This window comes from Chelonia mydas, chromosome 12, assembly GCF_015237465.2.
Source record: "Chelonia mydas isolate rCheMyd1 chromosome 12, rCheMyd1.pri.v2, whole genome shotgun sequence".
NCBI classification, from domain to species: domain Eukaryota; kingdom Metazoa; phylum Chordata; order Testudines; family Cheloniidae; genus Chelonia; species Chelonia mydas.
In genome coordinates, this window is record NC_051252.2 from 34150121 (window position 1) to 34178052 (window position 27932).

General features: G+C 43.0%; 1 protein-coding gene across 2 annotated transcripts; it reads left to right on the plus strand.

Moving 5' to 3' along the window:
* The first annotated feature begins 220 nt into the window (after positions 1-220).
* WFDC1 (WAP four-disulfide core domain 1) lies at positions 221-27441 on the plus strand. Of its 2 annotated transcripts, XM_007059273.4 has the most exons (7): positions 221-863; positions 12801-12996; positions 15281-15364; positions 19211-19351; positions 21944-21985; positions 23838-23901; positions 25366-27441. In XM_007059273.4, exons 1-6 carry the CDS (start codon positions 708-710, stop codon positions 23894-23896), a joined length of 678 nt encoding a protein of 225 aa, XP_007059335.1. In that variant the 5' UTR covers positions 221-707; the 3' UTR covers positions 23897-23901; positions 25366-27441. The 2 variants fall into 2 exon arrangements, with proteins under 2 accessions (XP_007059335.1, XP_027677579.1); XM_027821778.3 differs by lacking the exon at positions 15281-15364 and having other exon boundaries at positions 25366-26408.
* Positions 27442-27932: the final 491 nt, after the last annotated feature.

The window sequence follows — 27932 nt, forward strand, 5'->3', positions numbered from 1 at the left end:
CATCCCATTTTCCTTAAATAAACTCCTTTCCCCTGGCCCAGCATTTCCAACTCCAGCGCTTGCGGGCTCCTCTTCCCCCAGTAGCCCCCTCTTCCTCTAATTTAAATCAACCTTAGAATGACAGCTAAAGTCAACTTGTTTTAATGACCACATCCGTGTGTTTTTAAATAATATCCTTCTGGAAACGAACCCTCCCTCAGAGAATAAACCACCTTGTAGAAATAGGGTACAAACCCACGGATCAGGGCATCTACTTGGGGGGTGGGGGAGGGTGCACAATGAGCGTACTTGTTTTCTTGGAAAGTTTGCAGCTAGAAGCTGCTCGGGGCACTCCTCCAAGACCTTTCTTCCCCCCTCTAGCAGCTGCCATTTGATCCCATGCTTTGGCTTTGAATGGAGCGCCCTGAGAATGCCAGATGTTGTGAACAAAGGTCTAAAAATAATCTATCCAGTGATCATTCAAGAGGAATATGTGCCTCGTGGGTACACGAGATGGGAGAACCTGATCTGTCTTTGAACAAGAAAGTTCAACAGCAGCTCCTGGCTCCTGATTCTGGGCTCCAAAACTTTTTTTGTTTGTTTATTTTTTGCCTCCCAGAAGCTGTTCAGCAAAGAGTCGTTTGCTTCAGCAGTCAGCTCTCTCCCTCCCGCTGATTTGTCTGGCGCCCGGAAAGCTGGGATCCGTATTCTTATTTTTCATCAGGAACATGGACTCCAGCAGCAATAGCCTGGGGCCCAAGCTGCATTTCTGCAAAAAGATCTTCACTGCAGCCTTGTGTGTCTCAGTCTTACTCGCAGAATCTGGCTTGGCAAAGAATCTTTGGAAACGTGCCCTCCACCTGAAACTGGCCGAGAAGTATGATGTGAGTACCTAGCTGAGGGGGGACATCGCATGTGAACTAGCAGGAGGCAGGCGTATTAACGGTGTGTCCAGTGTGTCCTTTGAGAATGATCAGGATTTGAATCCTACGCTTTTGCTGTTTGTAAGAGGGCTCGTTTAAGCTTGCTAGGCTGTGTTAAACTTTTACCACCTATTTGCTGCCACATGAGACATACAGATAAGGGCACACTTTATACGTCGAAAAATAAATTTGTCATGCCATAGCCACAGCCCAAGGAGGTGCTCTGCACTGGGAGAGGCTGGAGAAGGGTAGCATGACCAGACAGCAAGTGTGAAATATTGGGACAGGGGGTGGGGGGTAATAGGAGCCTATATAAGAAAAAGACCCCAAAATTGGGACTGTCCCTATAGAATTGGGACATCTGGTCACCCTAGAGAAGGGAAACCTGAATGAAGAAAAGGAGATTGTGGTTGCAAGTGCAAAACCCATATAAATGTGCATAGAAGTGCTAGCATAAAATACCAAAAGGAAAGTACCATGGTCCACTGCATAGAGTGGGGGAACTGGGAGTCAGAATTCCTGGGTTCTAAGCCCACCTCGACCACTGGTGTGTGTGATCTAGCGCAAGTCGCTTCATCTTTCTGTGACTCATTTTACCCATCCACTGTAAAGTGAGGATAAATATGTAAAAGAGTTTTGTGACATTTAGCTAATGAACAATAGTGTCTTGGGATCCATACAGAAAAGGTACTATATACATGTAAAGAGGTCGTTCCTGTCCTGGAGCAAGTAGTTCAAGGGAGAATCCATTCTCAGATCGGCCTCCTTTTATAGAATCATCGAAATTCAGGGCTGGAAGGGATCTGGAGAGGTCATCTAGCGCAGCCACCTGTGCTGAGGCAGGACAAAATATACCTAGAACCATCCCTGACAACAGGTGTTTGTCTAACCTGGTCTTAAGCACTGGAACAGGCTTCCCAGGGAGGTTGTGGAATCCCCATTACTGGAAGTTTTAAACTATCCTTCGAGTTAGACAGTTTCCCCCAGTATTGAACCTAAATCTCCATTGCTTCGGATTAAGCCCATTTCTTCGGTGAACATGGAGAACAATTGATCACAGTTCTCTTTATAACAGCCTTTAATGTATTTGGAGGCAGTTAGCAGCCCCACCCCCACCCCGCCCCTGTCTTTTTTTTCTCAAGACTAAACGTGCCTGGTTTTTTTAACCTTTCCTCATAGGTCAGGTTTTCTAAACCTTTTATCATTTTTGTTGCTCTCCTCTGGACTCTCTGCAATTTGTCCACATCTTTCTTAGTGTGCTGCCCAGAACAGGACACAGTACTCCAGCTGAGGTCTCACCCGTGCCGAATAAAGTTGGGGCAATTACCTCTGGTGCCTACATACAGCGCTCCTGTTAATATACCCCAGGATATTAGCCTTTTTCGCAACTGCATCACATTGTTGACTCTCATCCAATTTGCGACTCACTATAATCCCCAAATCCTTTTCTACGGTACTAGCACTTAGCCAGTTATTCCCCATTTGGTAGCTGTACATGTGATGGGTCCCTCCTGAGTGTAGTACTTCGCACTTGTCTTTAGTGAATTTCAGCTTATTGATTTCAGACCAATTCTCCAATTTTTCAAGGTCATTTTAAATTCTAATTCTGTCCTCCAAAGTGCTGGCAAACCCTCCCAGCTTGGTGTCATCTGCAAATTTTATAAGTGTACTATCCACTCCATTATCCAAGTCACTAATGACAATATTGAATAGTACCAGACCCAGGACAGACACCTGCAGGACTCCACTAGATATGCCTCTCCCTTCCCCTCAGTTTGACAGTGAACTGTTAATAACTACTCTTTGAGCATAGTCTTTCAACCGCCTTTTAGAAATTTCCTCTAGTTCACATTTCCCTAGTTTGCTTACGAGAATGTCATGTGGAACTGTGTCAAAGCCTTATAATCAAGATATATCACAGCTACAGCTTTGCCCGCTGTCCACTAGGAGAGTAACCCTATCAACGAAGGAAATTAGATTGGTTTGGCTTGATTTCTTCTTGAGAGATAAAGTGGGTGATGTAATATCTTTTACTGGACCGACTTCTGTTGGCGAGAGAGACAAACTTTCCTTTTCCCCCTATGACTAGAGAGGTGTTAATGGGCCACTTCACCTTGAATGATCCCTTGAAATATGTGTTAACAACTCATGCTAAATGATCTGCTCCACCTTGCATTTAGCTGTGACACTCTGAGTAGGCTTCCCAGACCTGAGGAAGAGTTCTGTGTAAGCTCGAAAACTTGTCTCTCTATTATCCTGGGACCAACATGACTACAACAACACTGCATACATGATTTGTTCTTGACTATTCTCTGGAAGTATCTCCTCCATTCTGCCTCCCCAGACTTTTGACAGGTGTTCCTTAGCACCGCTTGCTGGCGTGGGTTTCTGGCTGACATGCCATCATCTAGGACCAGCCTCACTCTTATCTTCAGGCCATTATAGCTGAGAACAAAAAAGTGAAATGCAGGAAACTTCCTTCAAAAGCACAACACACTTTTCTAGCAAGACTCAAAGGTCTTCTGCCCAGCAATCCAGTTGCAATGTGCTTGAAAACCCTTTGTGGCTAATTAGCGTGTTGCAAAGAGAAAACTAGCCAGGCAGTTAGTCTCCAGAGTGGTAGTGGACACTATGACCACAGTGTTCCAGCTCCGAAAGGTTGTCCGTCAGGATCACTGGCAGCAAAGCCGCAACTGTTCTGTGTACACAGAACAGAAGGGGAGGGATTGGGCCTGAGCATGTTTCTGGAGTTCAAAATATTCTGGGGCCAAAAGATTTTTCTCAGTATTGCCAAAGGTTCAAAAATCATGAGATAGGCTTTAAGATCATGAGATTATGTAAAAAACAATAGATTTGGGGTTCTTTTCATTTGCCTTCTGCTTTTTGAGTCTTTAGGTTTGTGGTTTAGGTGCACTGGGGGGTGTCACATTTTGAAGCTTTCTCCACAGTCACGAGGGCTAGAAACTTACTTTTTCTTTAAGCATGAAGGCTGAAATCATCACAGATCCACCTGACTCCAGAAGCAGGGGCTTTAAGGAAAACAATCATTATCATGAGACTCATGACAAAATCATGAGAGTTGGCAACACTGTTCTAAACATCAACAAGTAGGAGGGAAAAAGTATACACATTTTTGTAAAAAGAAAATTCCTGACAGTGTGAATATAATAGTTAAAAATTCAAGGCATGCTAGTTAAAGGGGATCTCAGAAAACCGGTTGTTGTTTTTTAAAGTAGCAAATTAAAAAAAATTCAGATTGACCGTGTCCTTTTAAAAGCCAACATTGGCCAATGCCTTTTGCCTCCTGAATGTGTTGGGTCAAAATTTCAGCCATAGTTAAGCTGGCATCTGTTTCCACACGCTCAGGTTTGATTGGGCCCACAAAAGTAGATGCTAAACTTGTTTACATGTTCACTGTTGGTGCAGGCACCCAGCCACTGCAGAGGAGCACAGAGAACGGGTTGTGGACACCGAGGGGTTGGACACTCACGTTAGCAGGCACAATCAAGGGCCCCGAAGACAAATGCCAGGGGATATGGCCCATGAGGCTGACAATGACATGTTCAGTCACAGATTTGCTCTGTGCACGTGACAGGTGTTTTGTGAAGTGAGGTTCACACACCTGATAAACAGAGGGAGGGTAATCGGAGACGCGTGCAAAATTTCTGCCTGTCACTTCATGAACCTTTTGCAGCAAAATTGTCAGGACAATGAAAAGGCAATGGGATGTTTCACTGTCAAATTTATCTCACTTTGGGGAGTTCAAGAACATTCGCTGGATTTCAGCATTCTTTTGTGAACATGTGAGGCTGCAAATTATTTAATAATATAGAACAAAGAGCAGTTCTGGTCTGCTAAATCTCCATAACTGCACTGGAAAAAATACCATTATTAGTAACAATAATAATTCTGCCATGTTGCAAAACCATTGTGAAGTTAAAATCTGCAATCTTCTGCTTTCCACAAAAACTATGAAGCAAAAGACCCAGACAGATAGGATCCTATGTTTTGATGTTCAGATAGCTTGTTCTAAGGCACAGAATCCTTTCCCTTGGGGATATGCCCTCCTCCTTGAACCAGAGGCTTTTCAAAGGATTGTTTTTCTGGCAGCAGCTAATCCAGGTGCTACTGATCTGTCAAGCTCAAGAGTAATCACTTTCTCTAGGAGGGGGTGGAAGCTGCATTTCTCTGTCCCTTCCCTTGCACGCTTAAAGAAGCAGAGTTCCAATGTCTGACGTTTCCCTTTGCAGAGCACTGGTCCTGGGCTCTCTCTATGTCTCGTGTATGGTTCTGCACACCAGTGTGCTGCATGGTCCATGCCTTGCTGAATGCACACGAGTCATGCAGAGTGGGGAATGCTCCTGTGATCAGCATTGTTCTTTCTCCACCTAGACCCTCACATCTCATCCAACAGGGCTGTCTTCTTGGAGAAGAGGGGAACAAATGAGACATTGTTCTTAGTCCGTTGTTTGACCTCCCCCAAGCTAATGTATTTGTTGCCCCCTGCTTATACCAAGAACAGTGTTTAGAATGAATGCAGGATGGTGTTTCAGATCCCTTGCTTCTGGCAGCAAAAGGAAGGAGTGGGAATATTTGGGACGTTCAGTTTTAGCCATGTTAGATTTCAGTTGATAGAAGGGATGTCAGAGAAGCAGACAGTGATACAAAAGGGCCAAAAGGGAAGAGGTTGGAGTGGAACAGCAGATTTGTGTGGTATTAACCTAGAAGTGCAATCAGATGGAGTCCCGAGGGATAGGGCCTAGTGAGACAGCCGAGGGCCAAGGATGTAACCCAGTGGGAACCTCTATTGAGAGTGGGAGAAGTTTCCAAAGATCCAGCAGTAGCAGTAAAATGCAGATGATGATCCAGCAGGTATTCCTTATCCCTCATTTCTATGAATATGCACATCATGCACAAGATGTTTATTCTTTATTGTTTCAGAGGAAAGATGACTGGTGGCCATTAACTAAACAAATCCCACCAATCACACGGCACACACTGAAATCAATGGCAACACTCCTATTGATTTGTAGTGGGCCAAGATTGGGCCATAAGCATTGTCTCACGAAGGCAGGCATCTGGAACAATGAAAGGAAGCCAGCCTTGAACTTAAAGGATCTGACCCTCATCTGATGTACATTGGTGTAGCATTATTGACTTCAATGATGCTGTGCATATTTACACCAGATGAGAATCTGGCCCTAAATCTCTCTCAACAGGAACCCCAACTAGAAATATGTCTCGCCGGATCCATTCTGTGTTGAACTCCAAGGAAATCTAAATAGATTTCTGCTGCACATAAGGATATTACAAGTGTCAGAGCATTGTGCTTAGAGGCAAACTGGTTCTCATTTGCAGACATGAAAAATCTAAGGATGGATGGAATTTTTATGAGGCAGGCCAGATCCCTCAGATGTTACTAAAAGTCTGGGAATACAGTGAGTGATTTAGGGTAATGAGGCTTCATTCCATTTTTTTCTAGTCACTCTTGACTTGGCTTTCCAGGTTCCTCAGCTGAACTTTTAACTTTCCGCTGTTAACTAGTTTCTGGAAGTCTTTAATGCAGCTATCGCCATTAAAATGCGTTCATGAGTCTCCTGAGACAAACTGCAATTCGCCTCCAGGATTGAAAAATATCTTCAAGTGCAGAAATGTTAAGACATGCCAGAGTCCATAATATTTAAAAATCCAAGTCATGCTCACAGCCAAAATGTAAATCCTACCAAGCTATTAAATAGGCACTCGTGGAAATCATTATTCCAAGACAGCAGTAATACAAGACTTTGTAAATGAGGGAATTACTTTCCCCCCCTTTTCCTAAAAATCTTATGATACCAAAGCAGCGGCAGCATGTTGATTAGTTAAATTTTGCAAACATGCTGTACAGCAGTGAATTTTTAAGTACTGGGATATCAGAACACTAGGAACACTGAGAAAATAAGGCGAAAACTTAGTAGGGAAACAGCTACTCCGGGAATTCTTGGCCTTAGAACTTTTATTGTTCTAAAAGGAAAGCCACATTCATTATGGTCAACTGTTCATTATGAATTTTGCCCTTTCAATTAGTGAATCAATCATATTTGTTTTCTTTTAAGTACCAGTTACGCATCTGTATTTGCTAAATATTTTGGGTAAATACATTTCAGACTATGGGTTGAGTGACAATAACATTTTAAATAGGAGAATAACAACTAATGAACTTCCAAAATGAATGCTTTGATGAATAATCGTCCCTGCTAAAGTCTATGGAACTTTTGGGATTCCTGAACATTTTCACTGATATGCAGTGTTTGGACTGGATTATGAATTATGAATAGACCTAGTTCCACAAAAAGAAAATTTGAAATTTTTGATTTTTTTGAAATTAAAAATTAAAAATTGGAAGTTAGTGTTCTGACCAATTCTATCGCTGGTTAAAAATGGGGCCAAGGGAGGAATTGGGAATATCTTTGTCAAAATTTTTCTTTTTGTTGTTGCTGTTGTTGTTTTGCATTTTGAAATCAAAATATTGAACTTAAAAAAAAAATCAAAGAGCTCTCATGATTAATAGTGACAGGTTTCAGAGTAACAGCCGTGTTAGTCTGTATTCGCAAAAAGAAAAGGAGTACTTGTGGCACCTTAGAGACTAACCAATTTATTTGAGCATAAGCTTTCGTGAGCTACAGCATCCAGCCAGCATACAGCCAGTATGCATCCGATGAACTGAGCTGTAGCTCACGAAAGCTTATGCTCAAATAAATTGGTTAGTCTCTAAGGTGCCACAAGTACTCCTTTTCTTTTTATGATTAATAATGTGACCCATCAATTCATAGGAAGAAATTCTGATACTCTTCCTTACTTTGAGCAGCACCTTACTCCATAAGTGCCTGTTAAATACATGGACTGCTAGTGGAATAAGGTGCTTGTCAACATGATTAGGCATATTAGAACCTGACAGTGTGAATATAACTTGGTGCTTTCATTTGTGGAAATACTGGTGAATTAGGCTTTTTTCACTTCTCAACAAATTAAAAACCAATCATCATCTGGATTTTCCCTACCACATCCCATGATCTACAAGCTCCAATTGTTCATTAGAACAATTTAGAACCTGGGTGGGTTTACACTACAGTTCCCACGTAATATATTGGATGCAACTCAATCAGAGGGCATTTCAGACATCTGGGAATGTTCCCTATTATTAAGGCTGGTTCTTGTCATTGCACAAATGTATGAGATTGGTTGAAATAAAGAAATATCACATCGTTGTCACTATATGTTATGTATGATTCATTACAGAGAAAGTGGAGGTAAAATCTATCATGTCAGCATTACAAATAATATACAACATTTTCCCCTTATCACGTTGAACGGAATTGCATCAATTTCCTATGAAATGAACTATTAGTTATTCCTAATTACATTTTAAAATAACTGATTACAATCCACTCATTCATAACAACAAGGCCATAGTAGGAGCAGTCAGTCCCAAAGTTAATAAATCCAGTTATTTGTGCACTGCCTCTCAATAATTGCAAACTGAGGCCATCTGTTGGAATCTAAAAGCACTGCAGTGAAGCCTTCAAAATCTTGCTTAAATGTTTCCTTGTACATTGATGTAATGACAATATTTGAATGAAGGGCTCCCATAATTTTCCCCCCCTTAACCTATGCCTGCTGTGTGCATTTATTTGGGAAGGAGAAGAATGAGTGATTGGAAAATCTATTTGTGTTCTTATTTAAAGAAAAACAGTTTCCCACACATAACCATTACCAGGCCCAAGGAGAGAGGCAGAAACTCTTGGCAAGCAGACTTATCTTAGGTGCAAATCATGGGAAATGCTTATACATTGTACCTGAGAAACATACTGGATGTGTTGTTACTACAGGGGAGTATCCAGCTTGGGAGTTCAAGGTCTTGCAGGGGATCTTATCGGTATCCTGTCCCAGGAAGTACCCAGGAAGTTTGTTTTTCAACATCTAGTTCAATGAGCTGTACCCTAAAGACAAACATTTGCTTTCCAGAAGTGTTGTTGAGTCCCAGGGAGAGGGTACCTCTGGTAGGGATGATTTAGCAGTGCCCAGACATGGGGAGAATCTCTCAGTGTCAATCCAAGTTCCTCTGTAACCTGATGGTGCCCTCTTGAGAGTGGCCTGACTAGAGTGGTGCAATGCAGTAGAGAATCTGCCCCTTTGTGACTGATTTGCAAATGCTAGGGTGCTGGACATCATTACGAGAGTGTAGGTAGATTCTTAAACCAAACAATCTGATAGCAAGTTCTTTTCTTGTCTCCATTTGCAGCTTTATCATTTTGGGCCAAATGCTGATCTCCGTTACAGGGTGTAAATCCAGAGTAACTCCTTTGGCTTTGGTGGAGTTTATTTGGCATTACACCTGTGTTCATGAGAGCTGAATCTGGCTATCTGAGTCTAGTTTGATCCCACTATTTGATTATAGTCAAACTTTTCTACTCTATTTCTGAAGTTTGCTCTGTTCAGTTTAGCTTAGTTTCACTTACATACTCCAGGTTCTCTGTCTCTCACGTGCTCACACATACTGACACCATATTTTTTTGCACATCCAACAAAAGTTATTTTTTTCATACTCCAGAGCATTAATAGATACTTTGCTGGTAGCACATGGTAATAGTTAGATAGCAAAAGAGACAAGAAATCTTTGTGTCTGAGGAACATAAAAATTCAGAAGTCAAAAATCATTCCTCCAAGGAGTGATGTATTATTTAGACAATGGGTCTGATTTTCCCCTGCTCTGAAGATGCTTTGCATTGTCCCATCAACACAAAGCAGCCCTAAGGCTGACGTAGCTAGCCAGGGAATGCTTGCCGTGATGTGTCAGAGCCACCTGTTGTGGCCTAGAGTCACCATATCTGATCCTTGGCTACCCTCTTCCCAGCCCTCTGCATAGCTTCCCAGCCACTGAGAAGAGGGTGGACCCCAATCCTATTCTTTTCCCCTTGGGAAAAGGGGTGTGATCAAGGGGAAAGGGCATGCCTGGGGCTCCCCATATTAGCTCCTTAAGGAAGTTGGCAGCTAGTGCAAATGATAGCAACTGCCAGGTTGCTCTAATTGACACCATGGGACTGGCACACAGACAGCTGATGGCTGGAAGGTCACATAGGCACTGCCATGAGGAGGGAAGCACAGAAGGAGAAGCATGGCCGGTGGATGGAGCTGATCCACCTATGGAGGCCCACCCACCAGGGCAGGTGGAAGCTGAGTCAGCTGTAGTGTCTGCAGAGCGCCTGAGGTGGGGAAATTTTGTTCCTCCCCCTTTCCCACAAAACTCCCCTGCCTCATACAGCATGTTTGAGCACAGGGACGAGGGCTTTGGCCCATGGGGAGTATGAATCAGGCTCGAGCGGCTTGTCAATTTCTGTGGAACGCAGGGAATTGGCTTCTCGTCCAAATGCCATCTGTGTGAATCATGTTACTTTGTATGCCACTACTTATGCTTGTCAGGGAAAGTACCACGCTCTGCTAATTCTACTTGAGAGTTTTCCTCATCGTTTATGTGTGATTAAGAATAGGCCGTATTTTCCCCATATCCAAATACAGTTTGACTTGGCATAGTATTAAATGGCCATGTGTCCTCCTCTGCAGCTTCTGGTACAAAGCTGGACATTTCATACAGAGGTTTCAGAGTAGCAGCCGTGTTAGTCTGTATCCGCAAAAAGAACAGGAGTACTTGTGGCACATTAGAGGCTAACAAATTTATTAGAGCATAAGCTTTCGTGGGCTACAGCCCACTTCATCGGATGCATAGAATGGAACATATAGTAAGAAGATATATATATATATATATATATATATATATATATATATATATATATATATATATATATATATATATACACACACACATACAGATAAGTTGGAAGTTGCCATACAAACTGTGAGAGGCTAATTAATTAAGATGAGCTATTATCAGCAGGAGGAAAAAAACTTTGTAGTGATAATCAAGATGGCCCATTTAGACAGTTGACAAGAAGGCGTGAGGATACTTAACATGGGGAAATAGATTCAATATGTGTAATGACCCAGCCACTCCCAGTCTCTATTCAAACCCAAGTTAATGGTATCTAGTTTGCATATTAATTCAAGCTCAGCAGTTTCTCGCTGGAGTCTGTTTTTGAAGCTTTTCTGTTGCAAAATTGCCACCTTTAAGTCTGTTACTGAGTAACCAGAGAGCATGAAGTGTTCTCCTACCATTTTTTGAATGTTATGATTCCTGATGTCAGATTTGTGTCCATTTATTCTTTTGCGTAGAGACTGTCCAGTTTGGCCAATGTGCATGGCAGAGGGGCATTGCTGGCACATATCACATTGGTAATGTGCAGGTGAACGAGCCCATGATGGCGTGGCTAATGTGATTAATGATTAGGTCCTATGATGGTGTCACTTGAATAAATATATGGACAGATTTGGTGTCAGGATTTGTTGCAAGGATAGGTTCCTGGGTTAGTGTTTTTGTTGTGTGGTGTGGGGTTGCTGGAGAGTATTTGCTTCAGGTTGGGGGGCTGTCTGTAAGCGAGGACTGGTCTGTCTCCCAAGATCTGTGAGAGTGAGGGATCATTTTTCAGGATAGTTTGTAAATCTGTGATGGTGCGCTGGAGAGGTTTTAGTTGGGGGCTGAAGGTGACAGCTAGTGGCATTCTATTTTCTTTGTTGGGCCCGTCCTGTAGTAGGTAACTTCTGGGTACTCTTCTGGCTGTCAATCTGTTTTTTCACTTCAGCAGGTGGGTATTGTAGTTTTAAGAATGCTTCATAGAGATCTTGTAGGTGTTTGTCTCTGTCTGAGGGATTGGAGTTGTATCGTAGAGCTTGGCTGTAGACAATGGATCTTGTGGTGTGTCCTGGATGGAAGCTGGAGGCATGTAGGTAAGTATAGCAGTCAGTAGGTTTCCGGTATAGGGTGGTGTTTATGTGACCATCGCTTATTAACACAGTAGTGTCCAGGAAATGGACCGCTTGTGTGGATTGGTCTAGGCTGAGGTTGATGGTGGGGTGGAAATTGTTGAAATCATGGTGGAATTCCTCAAGGGCTTCTTTTCCATGGGTCCAGATGATGAAGAAGTCATCAATGTAGCGCAAGTAGAGTAGGGGTGTTAGGGGACGAGAGCTAAGTCAGCCATAAAAATGTTGGTATACCGTGGGGCCATGCGGGTACCCATAGCAGTGCCGCTGACTTGAAGGTATATATTGTCCCCAAACGTGAAATAGTTGTGGGTGAGGACAAAGTCACAAAGGTCAGCCACCAGGTTTGCCATGACATTATCGGGGATACTGTTCCTGATGGCTTGTAGTCCATCTTTGTGTGGAATGTTGGTGTAGAGGGCTTCTACATCCATAGTGGCCATCTCACTTTACAGGAAGGTTTTAAATTCGTAAAAGGCTGCTGGCATTAATCACTTACAACAAACACAGAATGATTATGAAACACAGGAACAATAAGGCCTCTATATCATCATCTTCATTTCAACTTACCTCTCTTTCTCGCTAGAGTATTTTTAAGGCACCAGTTACTGAAGTGCCTACTGCCTCTCTCTCTTACTCTCTCAGACAAGTGTAATGGACATTTTAGGGATTTACAAATTAAACTCCTGAACGCTTCTACATCATTAAAACAATGTAATAAATAGTAGTACTTGGTATTTAGGGAACGCATTTCATCAGCTGATCTCCAAGCACTTTGCTAAGGTAGCAACAGATTAGTATCTTCATTTTACAGGTGGGGAAACTGAGGCACAGGGTGGTGGGGTCACTTCCTCGATGAATACGTGAAGTCAGTCACTTCTTAATGCACACTCCAGCTATGTCACTTTGCAATATGTTTAATGTTGACCAAATGTTCTCCCTTATGCCAAATCTGTGTTTTCCCTTTTTTTCTTTTTTTGCAAGGATTATGAGTACCCTCTTCATTCTCACGGCGCCCACTACCAGAAGAATGACCGCTGCCCACCGCCCCCACAGACTTTACCAGAGCGAGCATGTGAGGTGCCCAGCTGCCGTTCAGATTCCGAATGTGAAAGACACAAGCGTTGTTGCTACAATGGGTGCATCTATGCCTGCTTAGAATCAGTACAGCCACCTCCAGGTATGATGGGCTGTGAGATCAAACTGCCTCAGAAAGAAATGTCCAAGATGTTGCCCAGATACAAATAGAAACAGCTGAAATAACAATGGTAGGCTGTAAAATAGGGGGTGTATCCCCATATATATTAGTGTAGAGAGGTTAGCCGGGGCTCATCTCTCTCTGGGGCGGTGGGGACCCCCACCGCCTCACTAAGTTCGGGAAGAGGTCTAGCAGGGCCCTGGGCTACTTCCAGACTCCCCCTCTTGAGGTACCTGGGTTAGGGTGGTGTCCTCAGGGGGGTCCAGCACCATGGGTTCTTCGGGATAGGTGGCGAGGGGTAGACTCGGCAACTCCTCCGGGTAGCTGGCCTGGGGCAGGCTCAGCAACTCCTCCGGGTAGCCAGCCAGCCCTTGGGTCCACTGCAGGTCGCTGGGGCTTCCCAACCAGGAGGTAGGCCAGATGAGTCTGGTCTCCCCAGCGGTTCCTCTCAGTGAGCTCTGGATCTGGTCTTTATACTTCCTGTGCCATACCTGACCCTCTGGGGGGCGGGCTCAGAGCTCCCTGGCTCCGCCCACTCTGGTGTCCAGAGGGACTTGTCTCTCTCTGGGGTGACAGGGACCTACACTGCCTCACTACAATTAGGTCTAAAATAGGACTTGGGGTTTGAGCCTGAATCAAGAACTAAGCTTTGGTTCCATGGCGGCGAATAGTTGAGAGCTGCCCTTGTGTGATTTTTGGCTTAGGAGAGAGGAAGTTGCACACAGTCTGTTGATCTTGCAAGATTTCCACCAACCTGAATGGCAGAAATCACGAGATTAGTTATTTTCGCTATATTATACATTAACCCAAGTTCACGGCCACATGGCAGGTAATGAGAGAGAGTGGAGAATTTTTGAATTTTCAAAATTTAAGTGAAAACTTTGAAAAACTTTGAAAAAAAAATCTGAGTACATTTTTTGCTGGTCTTCAGTCAGTTTGGAACTTTTCCAAAATTCAAAATTATGACAAAAAATGTTTGTAAAAGGTTTTCTGCATTTTTCAACCAGTTCTGCCAGTAACCTTTTTATAGGAAAAACCAAGATGCTTTAACCAGCTACTTGCCAAAGTCAGAGATTTTGATTATTGTTGAGAACTAGCTTCAGGACAGTCATTTTCCTTTTATTATAGTGGATACTCTTAATGTTGCAATGTATTTAGTCTCTGCCTGTAGATGAATTTATTTGAAAAGTTTGAGCAAAATCCTTTCTTCTGTTTCCAAGTTAAGGGAGAGTTCAGAAAGATATTCCTTTCCAACTGTGAAATAATTCTAACACCATCTTTTTAAAGAGATGGGTGGTCTACATTTACGGCAGCATGTACAGATGCTGCACGCCCAGCTAGTACAGGTATAAATAACAGTGTAGACGGTGAGGCACAGCTTAGGTAAGTAGCGTAGAGTAAGTGCCCTACATGCCTGAACCCCCAGGGTACGCACGCTACATGGCTGTCTACTTACCCAAGCAGTACCTACCATGCCTACATTGCTATTTTTAACCATGTAGTGTCTCGTTGCAGGAGCCCTTCCCCACTGCAGTGAAAGGCTCTGGCAGTGGTGAAAAGCTCCGTCAGCTCCCCACTGCCAGAACCTTTCCCGTTGCCTCCCAGCTGCCAGAGACATTCGTTGCCATGTTTAGCTACACACTGCAGTGGCATGTTATGGACACAGCCTGTCTGCCATGCCGTGGGTAGTGGCACATGTCATGCCGGTACTCTACACGCCGACATAAGTTTAGACATAGCCAGGGAGACAGTCAAAATGGCTTGAAACTTGGCACAGACATCATTCTCATTGAACTATGACTTCTCTTGGGTTACACAGGGAGCAAGAAAGAAACTTCTGAGCATGCTCCGGGGGGGATTTGCTCTGACTTTTAGCAGCACTCAATGAAGCTCTATCCAGTTTGGGCCAGATCTTACAAGGTGCCGAGTCATGGCTCAATCCAAAGCCAATGGAAGTCAATGAGGGTCCTTCCATTAACGTCAATGGATTTTGGACCAGGGTCTCAAAGGTTGCTCAGCATTCTGCAGGCTTAGGCCCTTTGTACCGCCACGTTGCAGGGGTCCTTGCTATGACTGCTGCAATCAGGCTGCGGCTGGGACATTTTGAATGACTGCGAATGTAAATACGTCACTGAAACACAGACAGCAAAACCCTCCCTGAAGAACTCCGCCTGCCTTATCATCAGGGACTGGAGAAAAACAGTGGCATGAAAGTAATTGTGTGCCCTGTGACTGCTCATCCTTAACAATGTGGGTTTTTTAATAGTTTTAGACTGGTTGGTGCAGCCGAAACCACGTTGGCTTGGAGGAAACGGTTGGTTGTTAGACGGACCAGAGGAAGTTTTACAAGGTACAATGAGCGCAACTCGGCATTTTAATCAGCTGGGCGTTGTGGGTTGTTGAATTCTGCTGGATGAAGGACACTGATTTGGAAAATAATATGCAAGGCAGATGCAGTTCAGTGCCAATAAATCCGCCCTTTTTCAAGGGAGAATAGTAAGTACTGTGGTTTCAGTTCAGAGCCTCAGACCCCTCTGAAACACCACTTAATCTACATTGCAGACTCAGTGTTAGCGTGGAAAGAACACTTCCTGTAAACTAATTGTCCATTAAATGAGATACAGATATACAGTGCAAAAGGCCAAATAATAACAGATTTGTGATTGTACCCCATGTGGAAAGGTGACTCCAGGGTTTGTGAAGTGAACAGTATTTCAAATCTAAAGCAAAAGATTTGTTTTTAATATACAGCTCTGTTGAAAGCCTCTTTAGTAGGGGCAAAATTCTCTTCTTCCATCTGCCATGCAGATGCATAACCAGCGCTCATTAGTGCATGAAAATTTGATTGTCAGGGAAAGTGATGTGAACAGGATGAGCAAAGAATATACCCAATGCAACTTGTAAAAGAAGATTTTGCCCTCAGAGCTGGGTATGCCATGATAGCATAATCTGACACTACAGTATTGCATAAAGAAAAGGAGTACTTGTGGCACCTTAGAGACTAACCAATTTATTTGAGCATGAGCTTTCGTCATTCTGCATGCGTGGGTGTTTGGGTTAGATGGACCGAGTGCAAAGGGGAGAGTCATTTCCTTCCCAATACATAACCCCAACTCCATAGAACTGATTTGCATAACTCAATGCGAGATTAGTTTGTGTGTTGTATTTGTTGACCAACGCGATCCACTCCCATTCAAGCTTATAGAGTTTCATGTAACCTTTATTCTGTACATTTTAAGACCGTGCTATTACCACCTATGAATGCCATATACATGCAAAGAGACAAGGTGGGTGAGGTAATATCTTTTATTGGCTCAACTTCTGTTAGTGGGAGAGATGAGCTTTCAAACCACACAGAGCTCTTATCTTATCTTGCCTCTCTCACCAACAGAGGTTGGTCCAGTAAAAGCTATTATGTCATTCCCCTTGTGTCTCTAATATCCTGGGACTGATGTGGCTACGCTGCATACACATGCAAAAACAGATAAGACCAGGAAAGTAATTGATCAAGTTACCTCTCCTGGCACACTCCCCATCAGTACCCAGCCTGGGCCCTGGAAGCTAATGATCCAACCAGTGATGAATCCTGGTCATGGTCCACCTGAGGAACATTGTGTATACGCTAAGAAGAAGGGACAGGAGGACTTCTTTTGCAAATCTCTGGCCTCTGCTACGTTCTTACGCTGTGTCTTCTTCACTCTCGTGTTGTCTACCACCATCTTTTATACCCTGTTCCATGTCTTAACTCATGCTCAGTTACCTCATCTGTGTACCTACCCATTCTCAACCTGACTAAACATTTTTATGCATAAATCATAACGAACCTAAACTAATACATTTTTGCTTACCCTGTTAAAACTTTTTTTTGGTCTACTTCTATACTGATTTCCTTTGTATTCTCTGCTGTTTATTTTACTGGCTCCATCTAGTTTTATCTTACTGGTCAGTTTTTGTAACTTTGGGTTTTTGCTTGTTTGCTTGTCTTGCTGGGCACCTGAAGTTAACAATTCCCTCATGATGTTCTGTTTCACCCTGCTATTTACATAGATAAGGTTTTACAAAGCAAGACACACAAACTAGGTTTCATGGTTTACCCAACCCTTAAGCTGTTATAACTAAGCTCTGAAATGTTGCATCAGCAGGGACACATAGAAAAGCAAAAATTCTTTTATATTTTTCTACTCTCTAGATAATTCATTTCTCCGACACAGTCCATTGCACTGTTTTCTAACAGATGCTTGAGATGCACTTTATTTAAATGAGTTTTAGGTTAATAGATTTCAAGGCCAGAAGGGACTATTGTGATCATCTAGCCTGATCTCCTCTATAACACAGGCCAGATGATTTCACACAGTAAATTCCTGCATCAAGCCCTTCAGCAAGTTATGTCCCTTATCGGTGCCTCAGTTTCCCTATCTGTAAAATGGGGATAATGATACTGACCTCCTTTGTAATGTGCTTTGAGATCTACTGATGAAAAGCTCTATGTAAGAGCTAGATGCTATTATCTTTATATCATTGCTAGCCTGAATTTGTATAGTATCAGCTTCCAGCCACTCGATTTTGTTAGGCTTGATCTTTGAAATTAAAGACCCCTCTCTTATCAGAAATTTTCTCCCTGTGTAGGAACTTCTAGATCATGGTCATGCCAACTCTTAAATAAAGATGAAATCATATCCCATTACAAATTCTCTGAGCCATTCAGTCCCCTCAATAGGGAGGTGTGATCTGAGCACAGGCCTGGAAAGTAGGAACTTGAGAATTGTCATTCTCAGCCCTGACACTGACACCCTTGGTGGCCTTAAACCTGTCTCTTGGGGGCCTGATTTGCAGACTCCAGATGTTGCTCATGCAGTTCCATGTGTGTTTCCCATGCATGCACACCTGAGCATGCAGAAAGTAGGTTCCTAAAGTAAGTGCAGGCCTGAAGTCTGAAAATCAGGCCTTAAACCTCATTGCCTCAGTTTCCAGATGTATAAAGTGAGCATAAAACGATCTGCCTTGCAGGTTTAATTAATTAATCAATGGTTTTAAAGTACTTGGACAGTCTTGCTTCAAGGCTTAGGCCAGTCATTATTAGAGACCTGGATGAGATCTAAGAAATGGGGCAGATTATCCCACAGCTGCCTACTGTGGGGGTCCTTCCACCTTCCTCTGAAACATCTGGGGCTGGCCACTATCAGAGACAGAATATATGGATGCCGGCTCTGATCCAGACTGGCAATTCCTAATGAGAAAATTCTGCCTTCAACTCCACTGACTTCACGAGGGTTGTACGAGTGTCAGTAAAATATACTGCCCCCCCTCCATTTATTTTTTACTCTTATTTTATTTGATTACAGCTGAATGGAGCAGTTAGCATGAAGTGGTCCAGAAGTGAGTACCCTCAATCAAGGCATGGGCATTATAGGAGACTGTCCTGAAATTAAAATTCCAGCAAATGAAAGAAAGAAAGTGTAGGGTGCCTCTACGTGGTCTTGTGGTTAAAGTACAGAAACGGGAGTTAGAAGTCCCAGGTTCTGTTCCCAGCTCTGACACACACTTGCTGCATAACCTTGGCCATGTCACTTAACCTCTCTGTGCTTCAGTTTCCCCATCTTACAGATGGGAATAATACTGGGTTATCCCACAGGCGTCGTGTGTGAGAATTAATTTATTAGTTAATAGATGTAGAGCATCTTGAATATTTTGGAACCATTCCTTGCTGTGCCCAGCGACCTCTGGGCACGGAAGAAGGGGAGAACTACCAGGGAGTTGGTAACAGTTCCCTGGTTCTTGATCCAATCCCGGGTGCTGGTTAAAGCAGCTTGATGGCTGCTCTAAATTGTGCCAGCTGGTAACAGTCCTGGAGAGGCCACCAACTGTTCAGAGCACTGCCAGCCACCCCTCTTTTCCACCGGTCCTCAGCCCCAGCACACATCCCGTAGAACGGGCTGCAGGAAGAACAGAAAGGCAGCTAGCTAGGGACTCTCCAGTTAGCGGAAGCAGTCATTCTCCCCTCTCTTTAAGTGGAGTAAAGCAGACAACATGTTGTGTCGAGCTCTCTACACGTGTTAAATATTCAATATTACTGTTTGTAAAGCACTTTGAGATCTTTTCCTGGGAGGGGCTTCCGAAGAACACAGCAGGATTACCCTTCTCCGGTTATCCAGGCCTAATAAAATCTAGGTTTATGACACGCAGGTTTGTTTTCCAGCGGAGGCCTGCAGCACCACTGAGGATGGGGATGAGCCTCTGCATTGCCCTACAGGATACGAATGCCACATCATCAATCCTGGCAACACAGCCGAAGGAATCCCCAACAGGGGTCAGTGCATCAAGCTACGTGGAAATCCGGGTCAGTTCATTCAAAAACATCCATCCTCGCTTACTCTGTCCAACGTAGGGACTATGCTGAGGCGGTCTCTCACCTGCCCTGAGGCAGATAAGGGCTTGTCAGGTCAAGCTAAGTAGCGTTCACCTGCTCCCTCTTTTAATCCCGGGTTTCTTCAGCGATGTATCTGATCTTTCCACCATGGCTGCATCACATTTCCATATGACAAAGGAAATGTTCCTGCTGCGTTGCAGGCAGCTATCCCCCAAGACTGAACATCATCTCCCCCCTGTCCCCCACCCCCACCCCCCGGCAGCCTCTCCATTCCCTGCTGTCTCAGTTGAGTGGATGCTTCAGAACCCAAGTCTCGCATGCACATGGTGCTGGCAACCAAGTCATTGCTTTGGCCTTAAAGAAAATGCCATAAGACCAAATATGGGAGCTAAATTCGGGGGGTGAGGAAGTGGGGGTAGGGGAGGAGTTCCGAGTGAGATGAACACCCTGTATAAACATGGGGGAGCTAATGTCTGCACCTAGTTATACATTAGCCACCCCACAGAGAGAACAGTGGGTTGCCGTTACTTAACTGGGGGACAGAATCTGGAGCATATGTTTTTGTGGCTCATCTTTACTATGTGTTCTTTTGATCACACTGGTATGATACTCAAGGATAAGGCACTATAACATGCAGGATAGGACACCATTTAATTGGGGGAACCACTGCACAGTTAAAAGCTGTCTATGTGTAACGCCTTAAATTACACGAGAAAATTAAACTGCTGCCTTTGAAAAATGCCAAGGGTACAATCAACACAAACAGCTCATGTTCATGGTCTTTCGGGGCTTCTGGAAAGGTGCTGACTGATCTCAATCCCCAGGGAAGCCAAAGGGAGTTGAGTGTTCGGCACCATTCGGGATCAGCCCCTAAATAAATCCGAGCAGCAATTCACTTTTCTCTCTTTTTCTTCATGTGTGCAGTACATGACATTCTGGACTGTAAGCCAAATTCTCAGCATAGCTCCACTGAGTTCTTTAATTTACTTGACTTCAATAGAGCTAAGCCAATTTACAAGCTGGGGAATAGGCCCTGTAAATTTATTTGATCAATGTCTGTGCATTTGCATTTTGGCTGGGACAGGAAAGAATTTATTCCCATCTACAGACGACAGTAAACCTTAGCTCATTCTATTTAAATATCAAACAGTAAAGTTCTTAAACTATAGTAGAAAATCAAGATTGAAATTGTTTTCTGTCACCTGACCAGAGTTTCTCCTGTTGTTTCAATCACAAAGATCATCCTTTTTTTTTTTCTCCACTGGCGTGTTTGCCAATAAGGGAGCTCACACATGCTGATGTGTTTTCTGAGACCGTTTTCAATCTGTACAAGAGTGTGCAGCTTCTGTAAAAGATTTATGGACTATATACTCTGTGATGCAACTCATAACAGGCCAAAAACATCAGCAGCCTCTTTTCCTACGTAACCACAATAAAAACTAGTAGACGTATCAAACCAGAGCCCTCTTTTGTTGTGGTTTTTTCCTGTAATAAAGACTAAAGGCTTCAGAATTTCAACTTCCTTTGCCTTTCTTGTGTCTTTGGGGGCTTTTTAAATGTCCTCTAGTCACTAATGTAATGATATATACCTCTGTTTATGGTGTTCATGCACTAGCTGTCTCTTTGAGCTGTAAAAGTTTCAGACACAGTGTGGTCCCTGGTAAACAAAGGAGAGGAAGCTGGAACTTGAACTGTGCGGAAGCCTGTTAGATTGTCTCAAATTCTAGCTATGTTTTCTTTAATAAATGCTTTATGTTTAAGAAAGACTAATTATTTAGATCATGACTACTTTTAGTGGTCAGAGTATTTAGGAGGAGGATTTGACTGCATGGATCCACTGGCCAAAATGTACTGGTAGGAGCTACATAGCGGCCTACAGATACCAAGACAACACAGCTGCAGCCATGGGAAGGCAAGATGCATGCTCTGTTCCCTGCCCAATTGTTGAGGATAGGAATCTTGGTCCCCCTAGTTCCCTGTAGAGTTTTCAGGCTATGCACAGGGACCAGGATTTAATCCAAAGGAAGCAGTTAAGAGCGAAGCCTGGTTGGATACGTTATCATAACTAGGCTTGGACGGATTCAATTTTTATCAGTAAATCTCGATTTCATCATACACCCAAAAACTGATGAAAAATACTTCCGTCAATAATAATCTAAATTTACAGATAGGAGAAGTAAGAAAAGTGCTGCTTGTGAACCTATCAGAGTTTGATTTAAAGATATTTACCGTATATAGTTTGACATGCGACGTTGACAATTTGTGTTAATGGTTATCAAGCTTTATCTTTTTGAATCTCAAGACCTATTGTCATTAAATAATTGTTGTCTGACTCCTCTCCCCCATACACCCCAATTTCCAGTGACTGTGAAAATTTGAATTGATGAAAATAGCCAACAAAATTGCTTAAAAACCATAATTTTGCACAACTGTAAACAATTTGAAATCAATAAAAAGTAGAGAAAAATGCTTTAAAATAAACATGGATAGCATCTGTCAAAATTATTTTAAAAAATCAAATTCTGCCAAGCCTGATCATAATGTATCTTATTGTTTTTGCAGATGGACGCAACCTAAGGCATAAATATTACAAGGAGTATTTTGGTAAGACACCTTCTGTGGGTCTTTGGTATTGCGGAGCTTTACACTGGTCACATTGTTTCCAAGGAATTTGCTGCCTATGAAATGGCACAGTGGGGAGACATTCGTCAGAAGCTTCTCAGCTCACCTTTGCCAGTGCATCTCAGGGCAGATGTGCAAAGCCCCTACCACAGGGTCTTCCAAAGCTGAGACTGCCAACAGTGCTGCAATGTATGGTGGGTTTATGATACGGAAGTCACCTCTGGAATGGGAAACACCCAATTCAATTCATTTTCACTTGTGATTTAATCAGGAAAGGAATCCTGTTCTTGGAAGGCGAAAAGCTAGGAAAAACTACCCACTACTTTGCACCTTTTTTTTTTTTTCCTTGCTGGGTTTCCACACCTTAGTTAAATCACGATCACTCTTCGATCTAGAATGGAACGGTCAATCTCCCTTCAGTTAGTCCTGTGCAACCTAACTGAGGTGCTGGGAGTAACCAAAGGCAGAATCACTGGTGTAATTTAAACCTACCACTGCTACAGCAGCCCCACCAAAGAACTGGGAAATAAGACTGTCATAAACATACAGCTACGGGTAGCATAAAATCCCTCCTTTACCTGTAAAGGGTTAAGAAGCTCAGATAACCTGGTTGGCACCTGACCAAGAGGACCAACAGGGGGAGAAGATACTTTCAAATTTGTGGGGGAAGGTTTTTGTTTTGGGCTTTTGTTGTTGTTCTCTCAGGAGACAAAAGAAGAGACCAAGCAAGTATTCCAGCTCCTACTGAAATGATATATCTAATATTACAGAAATAGTAAGTAACAGCAAGGAATGCATTAGATTATCTTTTGTTTTAGCTTGTGAATTTTCCCTGTGCTAAGAGGGAGGTTTATCCCTGGTGGTTGGTCTTTTTTGTAACTTTAAAGTTTTGCCTAGAGGGGAATCCTCTGTGTTTTGAATCTGATTACCCTGTGAAGTTACCTTCCATCCTGATTTTACAGAGGTGCTTCTTTTACTTTTTTTTCTTTATAATAAAGTTCTGTTTTTTAAAAATCTGGTTTACCTATTTGGTTGGTAGATTATTCTCAAGCCTCCCCAGGAAAAGGGGGGAAGGGACTTGGGGGGATATTTTAGGGAACAGGAACTCCAAGTGGTTCTTTTCCTGAATCTTTATCTAACTCACTTGGTGGTGGTAGCAGTACCAATCCAAGCACAAGGAAGGATTTGTGCCTTGGGGAAGTTTTTAACCTAAGCTAGTAGAAATAAGCTTAGGGGGTCTTTCATGCAGGTCCCCACATCTGTACCCTAGAGTTCAGAGTGGGGAGGGAACCCTGACATGGTGGCATTGGTGGGATCATTTTGAACCAGAAGCACAAACCTCAGGATATTAAAAGGACTTATTTTTTTCTTTTAGCTGCTTGGAAAGCAGGGAGGTTTTTTTTAAAAAAATGGGGTTAAACCTCCCTCTTAGCACAGGGAAAATTCACAAGCTAAAACAAAAGATAATCTAACGCAGTCCTTGCTGTTACTTACTATTTCTGTAATATTAGATGTATCATTTCAGTAGGAGCTGGATTACTTGCTTGGTCTCTCTCTTTGTCTGGGAGAGAACACACAAGCCCAAAACAAAAACCTTCCCCCACAGATTTGAAAGTATCTTCTCCCCTTATTGGTCCTTTTGGTCAGGTGCCAACCAGGTTATCTGAGCTTCTTAACCCTTTACAGGTAAAGGAGGGATTTTATGCTACCCTTAGCTGTATGTTTATGACAAAGACACATACCATTTAAAATATACAGCTAGAAATCTTTCTGAAGCGTTCATTACTGAAAGGACATGCCGTAAACCCTAATTTTGCAGACTTTTGTTTTACAGGGAGTAATTCCAATAATGTACTTGGCTACGTAAAACAACAGCAGAAGCACTTAGGATAACTTGGGTAAGTACCCTCTGAATGGGTATGGATGGGATGGATGTGTGAAAATGCATGACGGTTGCCCAATGTACAGTGATTTAAAGACATAGTCTTTTACGAGTGAAATTACCCCTCCGTAGCATCAGGCATATGCTCCACTTAGATGTCCTTGAAGCCCTAGTGGTGCTGAGACCATAAGAACAGCCATACTGGGTCAGACCAAAGGTCCATCTAGCCCAGTATCCTGTCTTCTGACAGTGGCCAGTGCCAGATGCTTCTGAGGGTATGAACAAATTATACTGGCCCTCTGCACAGGGTTGAAATTCACTCTAGGGATATGTCTACACTGCACCGTAAACCCATGCTCAGTCTCAGATTTGAATCCAAACCCCCCTTCCATCCACACACAAATCAGTCTGACTCAGGTCAGCACCTTCTCTGGACTCAGGCCTGTGGACCCTGCTGGAGGGGTGGGTCTGAGCCTGAGTCCTGTTGAGGCTTGAGTCCAGACCTGGTCAGTTTGCAGTGTGGACGCAGCTCAAGCCACAGACTCCAGTCAGAAGAGCTGCATACTGCAGTGTGGCCACGTTAGCATGATTGTGAGACCTGGATCCAGCAATTGTAAACCCAGGTTTACGATGCAGTGTGGATGCTCAAGCACGGGCTTGGAAACATCAAGTCCACAAGCGCAGGTCCCACAGCCCTGGAGTTACAATGCCGTGTAGACGTACCCTAAGTGAATTTAGTTGAAAGGCATATGCTGACAAACAGGATATGATATTCACCATCCCAAGGCTGGTCTGTGCTGCAGGGAGATCTCTGCAAAATATTCCTGGTGAAATTCCTCTCTTCAGGTTCTTTTTCATTTGGTTTTGATTTCTCAAAATTTGGCCAGTTTCCTGAAAAACCTCTGACATTTGGTGTGTTTTCTTTTCCCATGTAGAACAGGACCATGCAGCCGAATTTTGGGATTCTCAAACATTTCAAAACAGCATAGAGCCAAAGATTAACATTCATGTCCATGCATTGTATACAATTATAGTAAATGCCCAAAAGTTTTATACTGCACATCTAGGGCCCAAGTCTAAGGCAGCCACATCTGATCCTGAATGAGAAAACGCAGAGACCGGTAGTTTAGAAGAAGACTGCACTGGAACCCAATCTTGCAAACACTTAGGCATAGGAATAACCCCACTGAAATCAGTGAGAAGACCTTCAGGGACTTCAGTAGGTTTTTGGGTCAGGCTCATATGTAAAAATTTGCATTATCAGACAATCTGTCCCAAACTGGTGGTGTCTTTATCTTTCAGAATCAGATGCGGCTGCATTAAAACAACAGGGACAAAATGAATCAGTTAACTTTTCATTCGGCCTATGTGAGGCCAATTGCTGAGGTTACATGGTTGGGTAAGAATGTGTTCTATGCAAACACCACAGCACTGATAAACATTTAAATTCCTTTTTTTTTTTTATTTGATTTTCATTCAGTGGGACCTAACTATTAAGGAGCTTTTAAAGAAAGCTATATCCAATAGCTGTCTGGTTCAGATGAATTGCAGCCCTCAGTATCCAGATACAGCTATTCAGCATCTTCCTGATCTCTGCAAGTTGTTGATAAAAGACCTGCATGGCGCAGGAGCAGCTATTCTAGAACTCAGCCCTGTGAAGAGTGGGAGAAATCCGTTCCTCTGAAGGCAGCTGTCGTGTTTACGAGCAGCGCCTTTACCACTGGAACAGATAACCCGTCTGATCCACAATTTCATTTCAGATCTATATCAGCACAGTACACACTATAATGCACATTAGGGGACTGAGTCTGATTTCGCTCACGTAGGTGTAACTCAGGAGTGACACTGGTATAAAAATGGTGCACGTGGGTTTAGAATCAGGCCCTAGATATAAACAACCTGCTTGATTTTTCTAATATATGTGTGCTGAATACAATCAGTGACTTTCATACTGCACGTACATCATATTAACAGAACTCAGAGGTCTCTTACCCATAAGGAAATGAATCGACTAGTAGCTTATGCATAGTATGAATGACTTTAATATGTTCACTCAAGAAAATGGGCCAAATGTGTCTCTGTTGTGTCACCATTGAAATCAGTGGAAGCTACACCAAGGATGAATTTGCCCCAGTGAACAACTACCCTTTTATGACTTAGTCTACAAGGTAATCTATGTATTTAACAACGAGGCTGGAAATGGTCTACCATGGTGCTCTGTCTGATATTCCCATAAGTATTACAGTATATGCAAATGTTTATCCTTCCCCTAGAGTTTGGAATCCCTATATGGTAAAGGGAAAGTTAAAAATACTGAGCATTTTTTACATAGTTGCTTTCTGTTTATTTGTTTGACCAGCAAAAATGGTCAGGTTTTACAAAATTTCATTCCAGTGTTAGACTCAGAGACTTGGAGGCCAGAAGGGACCATCGTGATCACCTAGTCTGACCTCCTGCACATTGCAAGCCCCAGAACCCCACCTGCTCCTGAAATAGACTCCTAACCTCTGACTGAGTTACTGAAGTCCTCAAACCATTGTTTAAAGACTTCAAGTTACAAAGAATCTACCATTTACTCTAGTTTCAGCCAGCAAGTGATCCCTGCCCCACACTGCAGTGGAAGGAGAGAAAAAACAACCAGGGTCTCTGCCAATGAAATTCCTTCCTGACCCCCACCCCTCTCCAAACAAACAGTGAAAAATGTGTACAAAATATTTTACTATTTTTAAATCAGCTCCAGAGCTCGGTGCCCTTAGTCAATGTTACGTGTTTTAAGGACCTTACAGGATCAAACACCTAGGCTCCGGTCTCATTGAGCAAAACACTCAAACACATGCTTAACTCGAGGTGGGCATTTTGCTTTGCAATGCTAGTTAAGCTCATGGCTGAGTACTTTCCTGGATAGGGGCTGTAGAGCAGGAATTTAATCATTGCAAAATGAATCTTTAAAAAAAAAAAAAAAGAAGGAAGACTGATAAAATAAGATACTGCTGAATGTTTGCTGGTTACTACATGCTGTAGAAAATCCAGCCTACCTAATGGTGCTAAGGTGTTAATTTTTCTTTTAAAAGCTCTTTTAAATTGTCAAACTCAGAAACAAATCAGCCGGAGCGGAGATCTGAAGGCTACGTTTCCAATATTAACATTCATACTGCTTTTGACAACACCATATATTGAAAGACAAATTTTCCTGGGTTCTTTCTGCTGCCCAGAAAACAAATGGTTTTAAGGCAACATTGTAAAAGCTCAGTAGGAAACTGGTAATGTTAGCTTTTAAATAACACATCATATGTGTGTTTAGTCTCATTTTAAGGCTTGTCTGGTGCTACAATAAACTTTTCATGTGATGTTATATGCTCACAGTGCTCGCGAGCTGCCAGAGTCTCAGCTGGCGTCAATCGGTGCCTTCAATGGAGCCGCTCTGACCTCCACAACGTGAGACTCTGGCCCAATGACTCATTCGAGACTATCACTCCTGTTTTGTGCTGCTTGTCATTCGAAACGTAGGGTCTCCTACTTTGGTGCTCAATAAAAACAAATCCAGTATATTTTTCAACTCTGTCTAGTTTCGGGTGTGTGTTTTTAACACCGACTCTGATCTTCTTTAAATTAAAAAAAAGGAAATTTCACGGTGGATTACAGTCCATTTGAAAGCTGCCAGAGCAAAAGCCCGGATGACCGAAGCCCTTCATTTATCTGTAGGACAGTATAGCTGGCAGCAGCCTGAGCTTTCCTTAACCTTTGCCCTCGTCACCAATGTACCTTGACCAACTGGAGGCTGGGTTTCTGGAACACTATGAGAGCCATTGACCCAAACTGTAAACCCTGTATATGCTGGACCACCACTTCAAGGCAGTAGGTATGACAGCACCCACAGTTCCAGCATCTATGCCAGGAGTGGGCCGGAGGGTTGAGTTGCCATGGCCCATTCAGTCCTTGGCTTTTCTGCTGCAAGTGCCCACCGATTATCAGGGTGGATTATTGCCATGATGCCAGCTGGGAACTGACTCCACCCAGCTCATTTCACTTACGTCACCAGCCATCAGC

Excerpts from the sequence above, each read along its gene's own strand:
- WFDC1 (XM_007059273.4), top strand. The coding sequence starts at position 708 with ATGGACTCCAGCAGCAATAGCCTGGGGCCCAAGCTGCATTTCTGCAAA. Across the intron at positions 19,352-21,943 it reads CAAGCTACGTGGAAATCCGG|ATGGACGCAACCTAAGGCAT; the intron begins GTCAGTTCATTC and ends TTGTTTTTGCAG. Across the intron at positions 21,986-23,837 it reads ATATTACAAGGAGTATTTTG|GGAGTAATTCCAATAATGTA; the intron begins GTAAGACACCTT and ends TTTGTTTTACAG.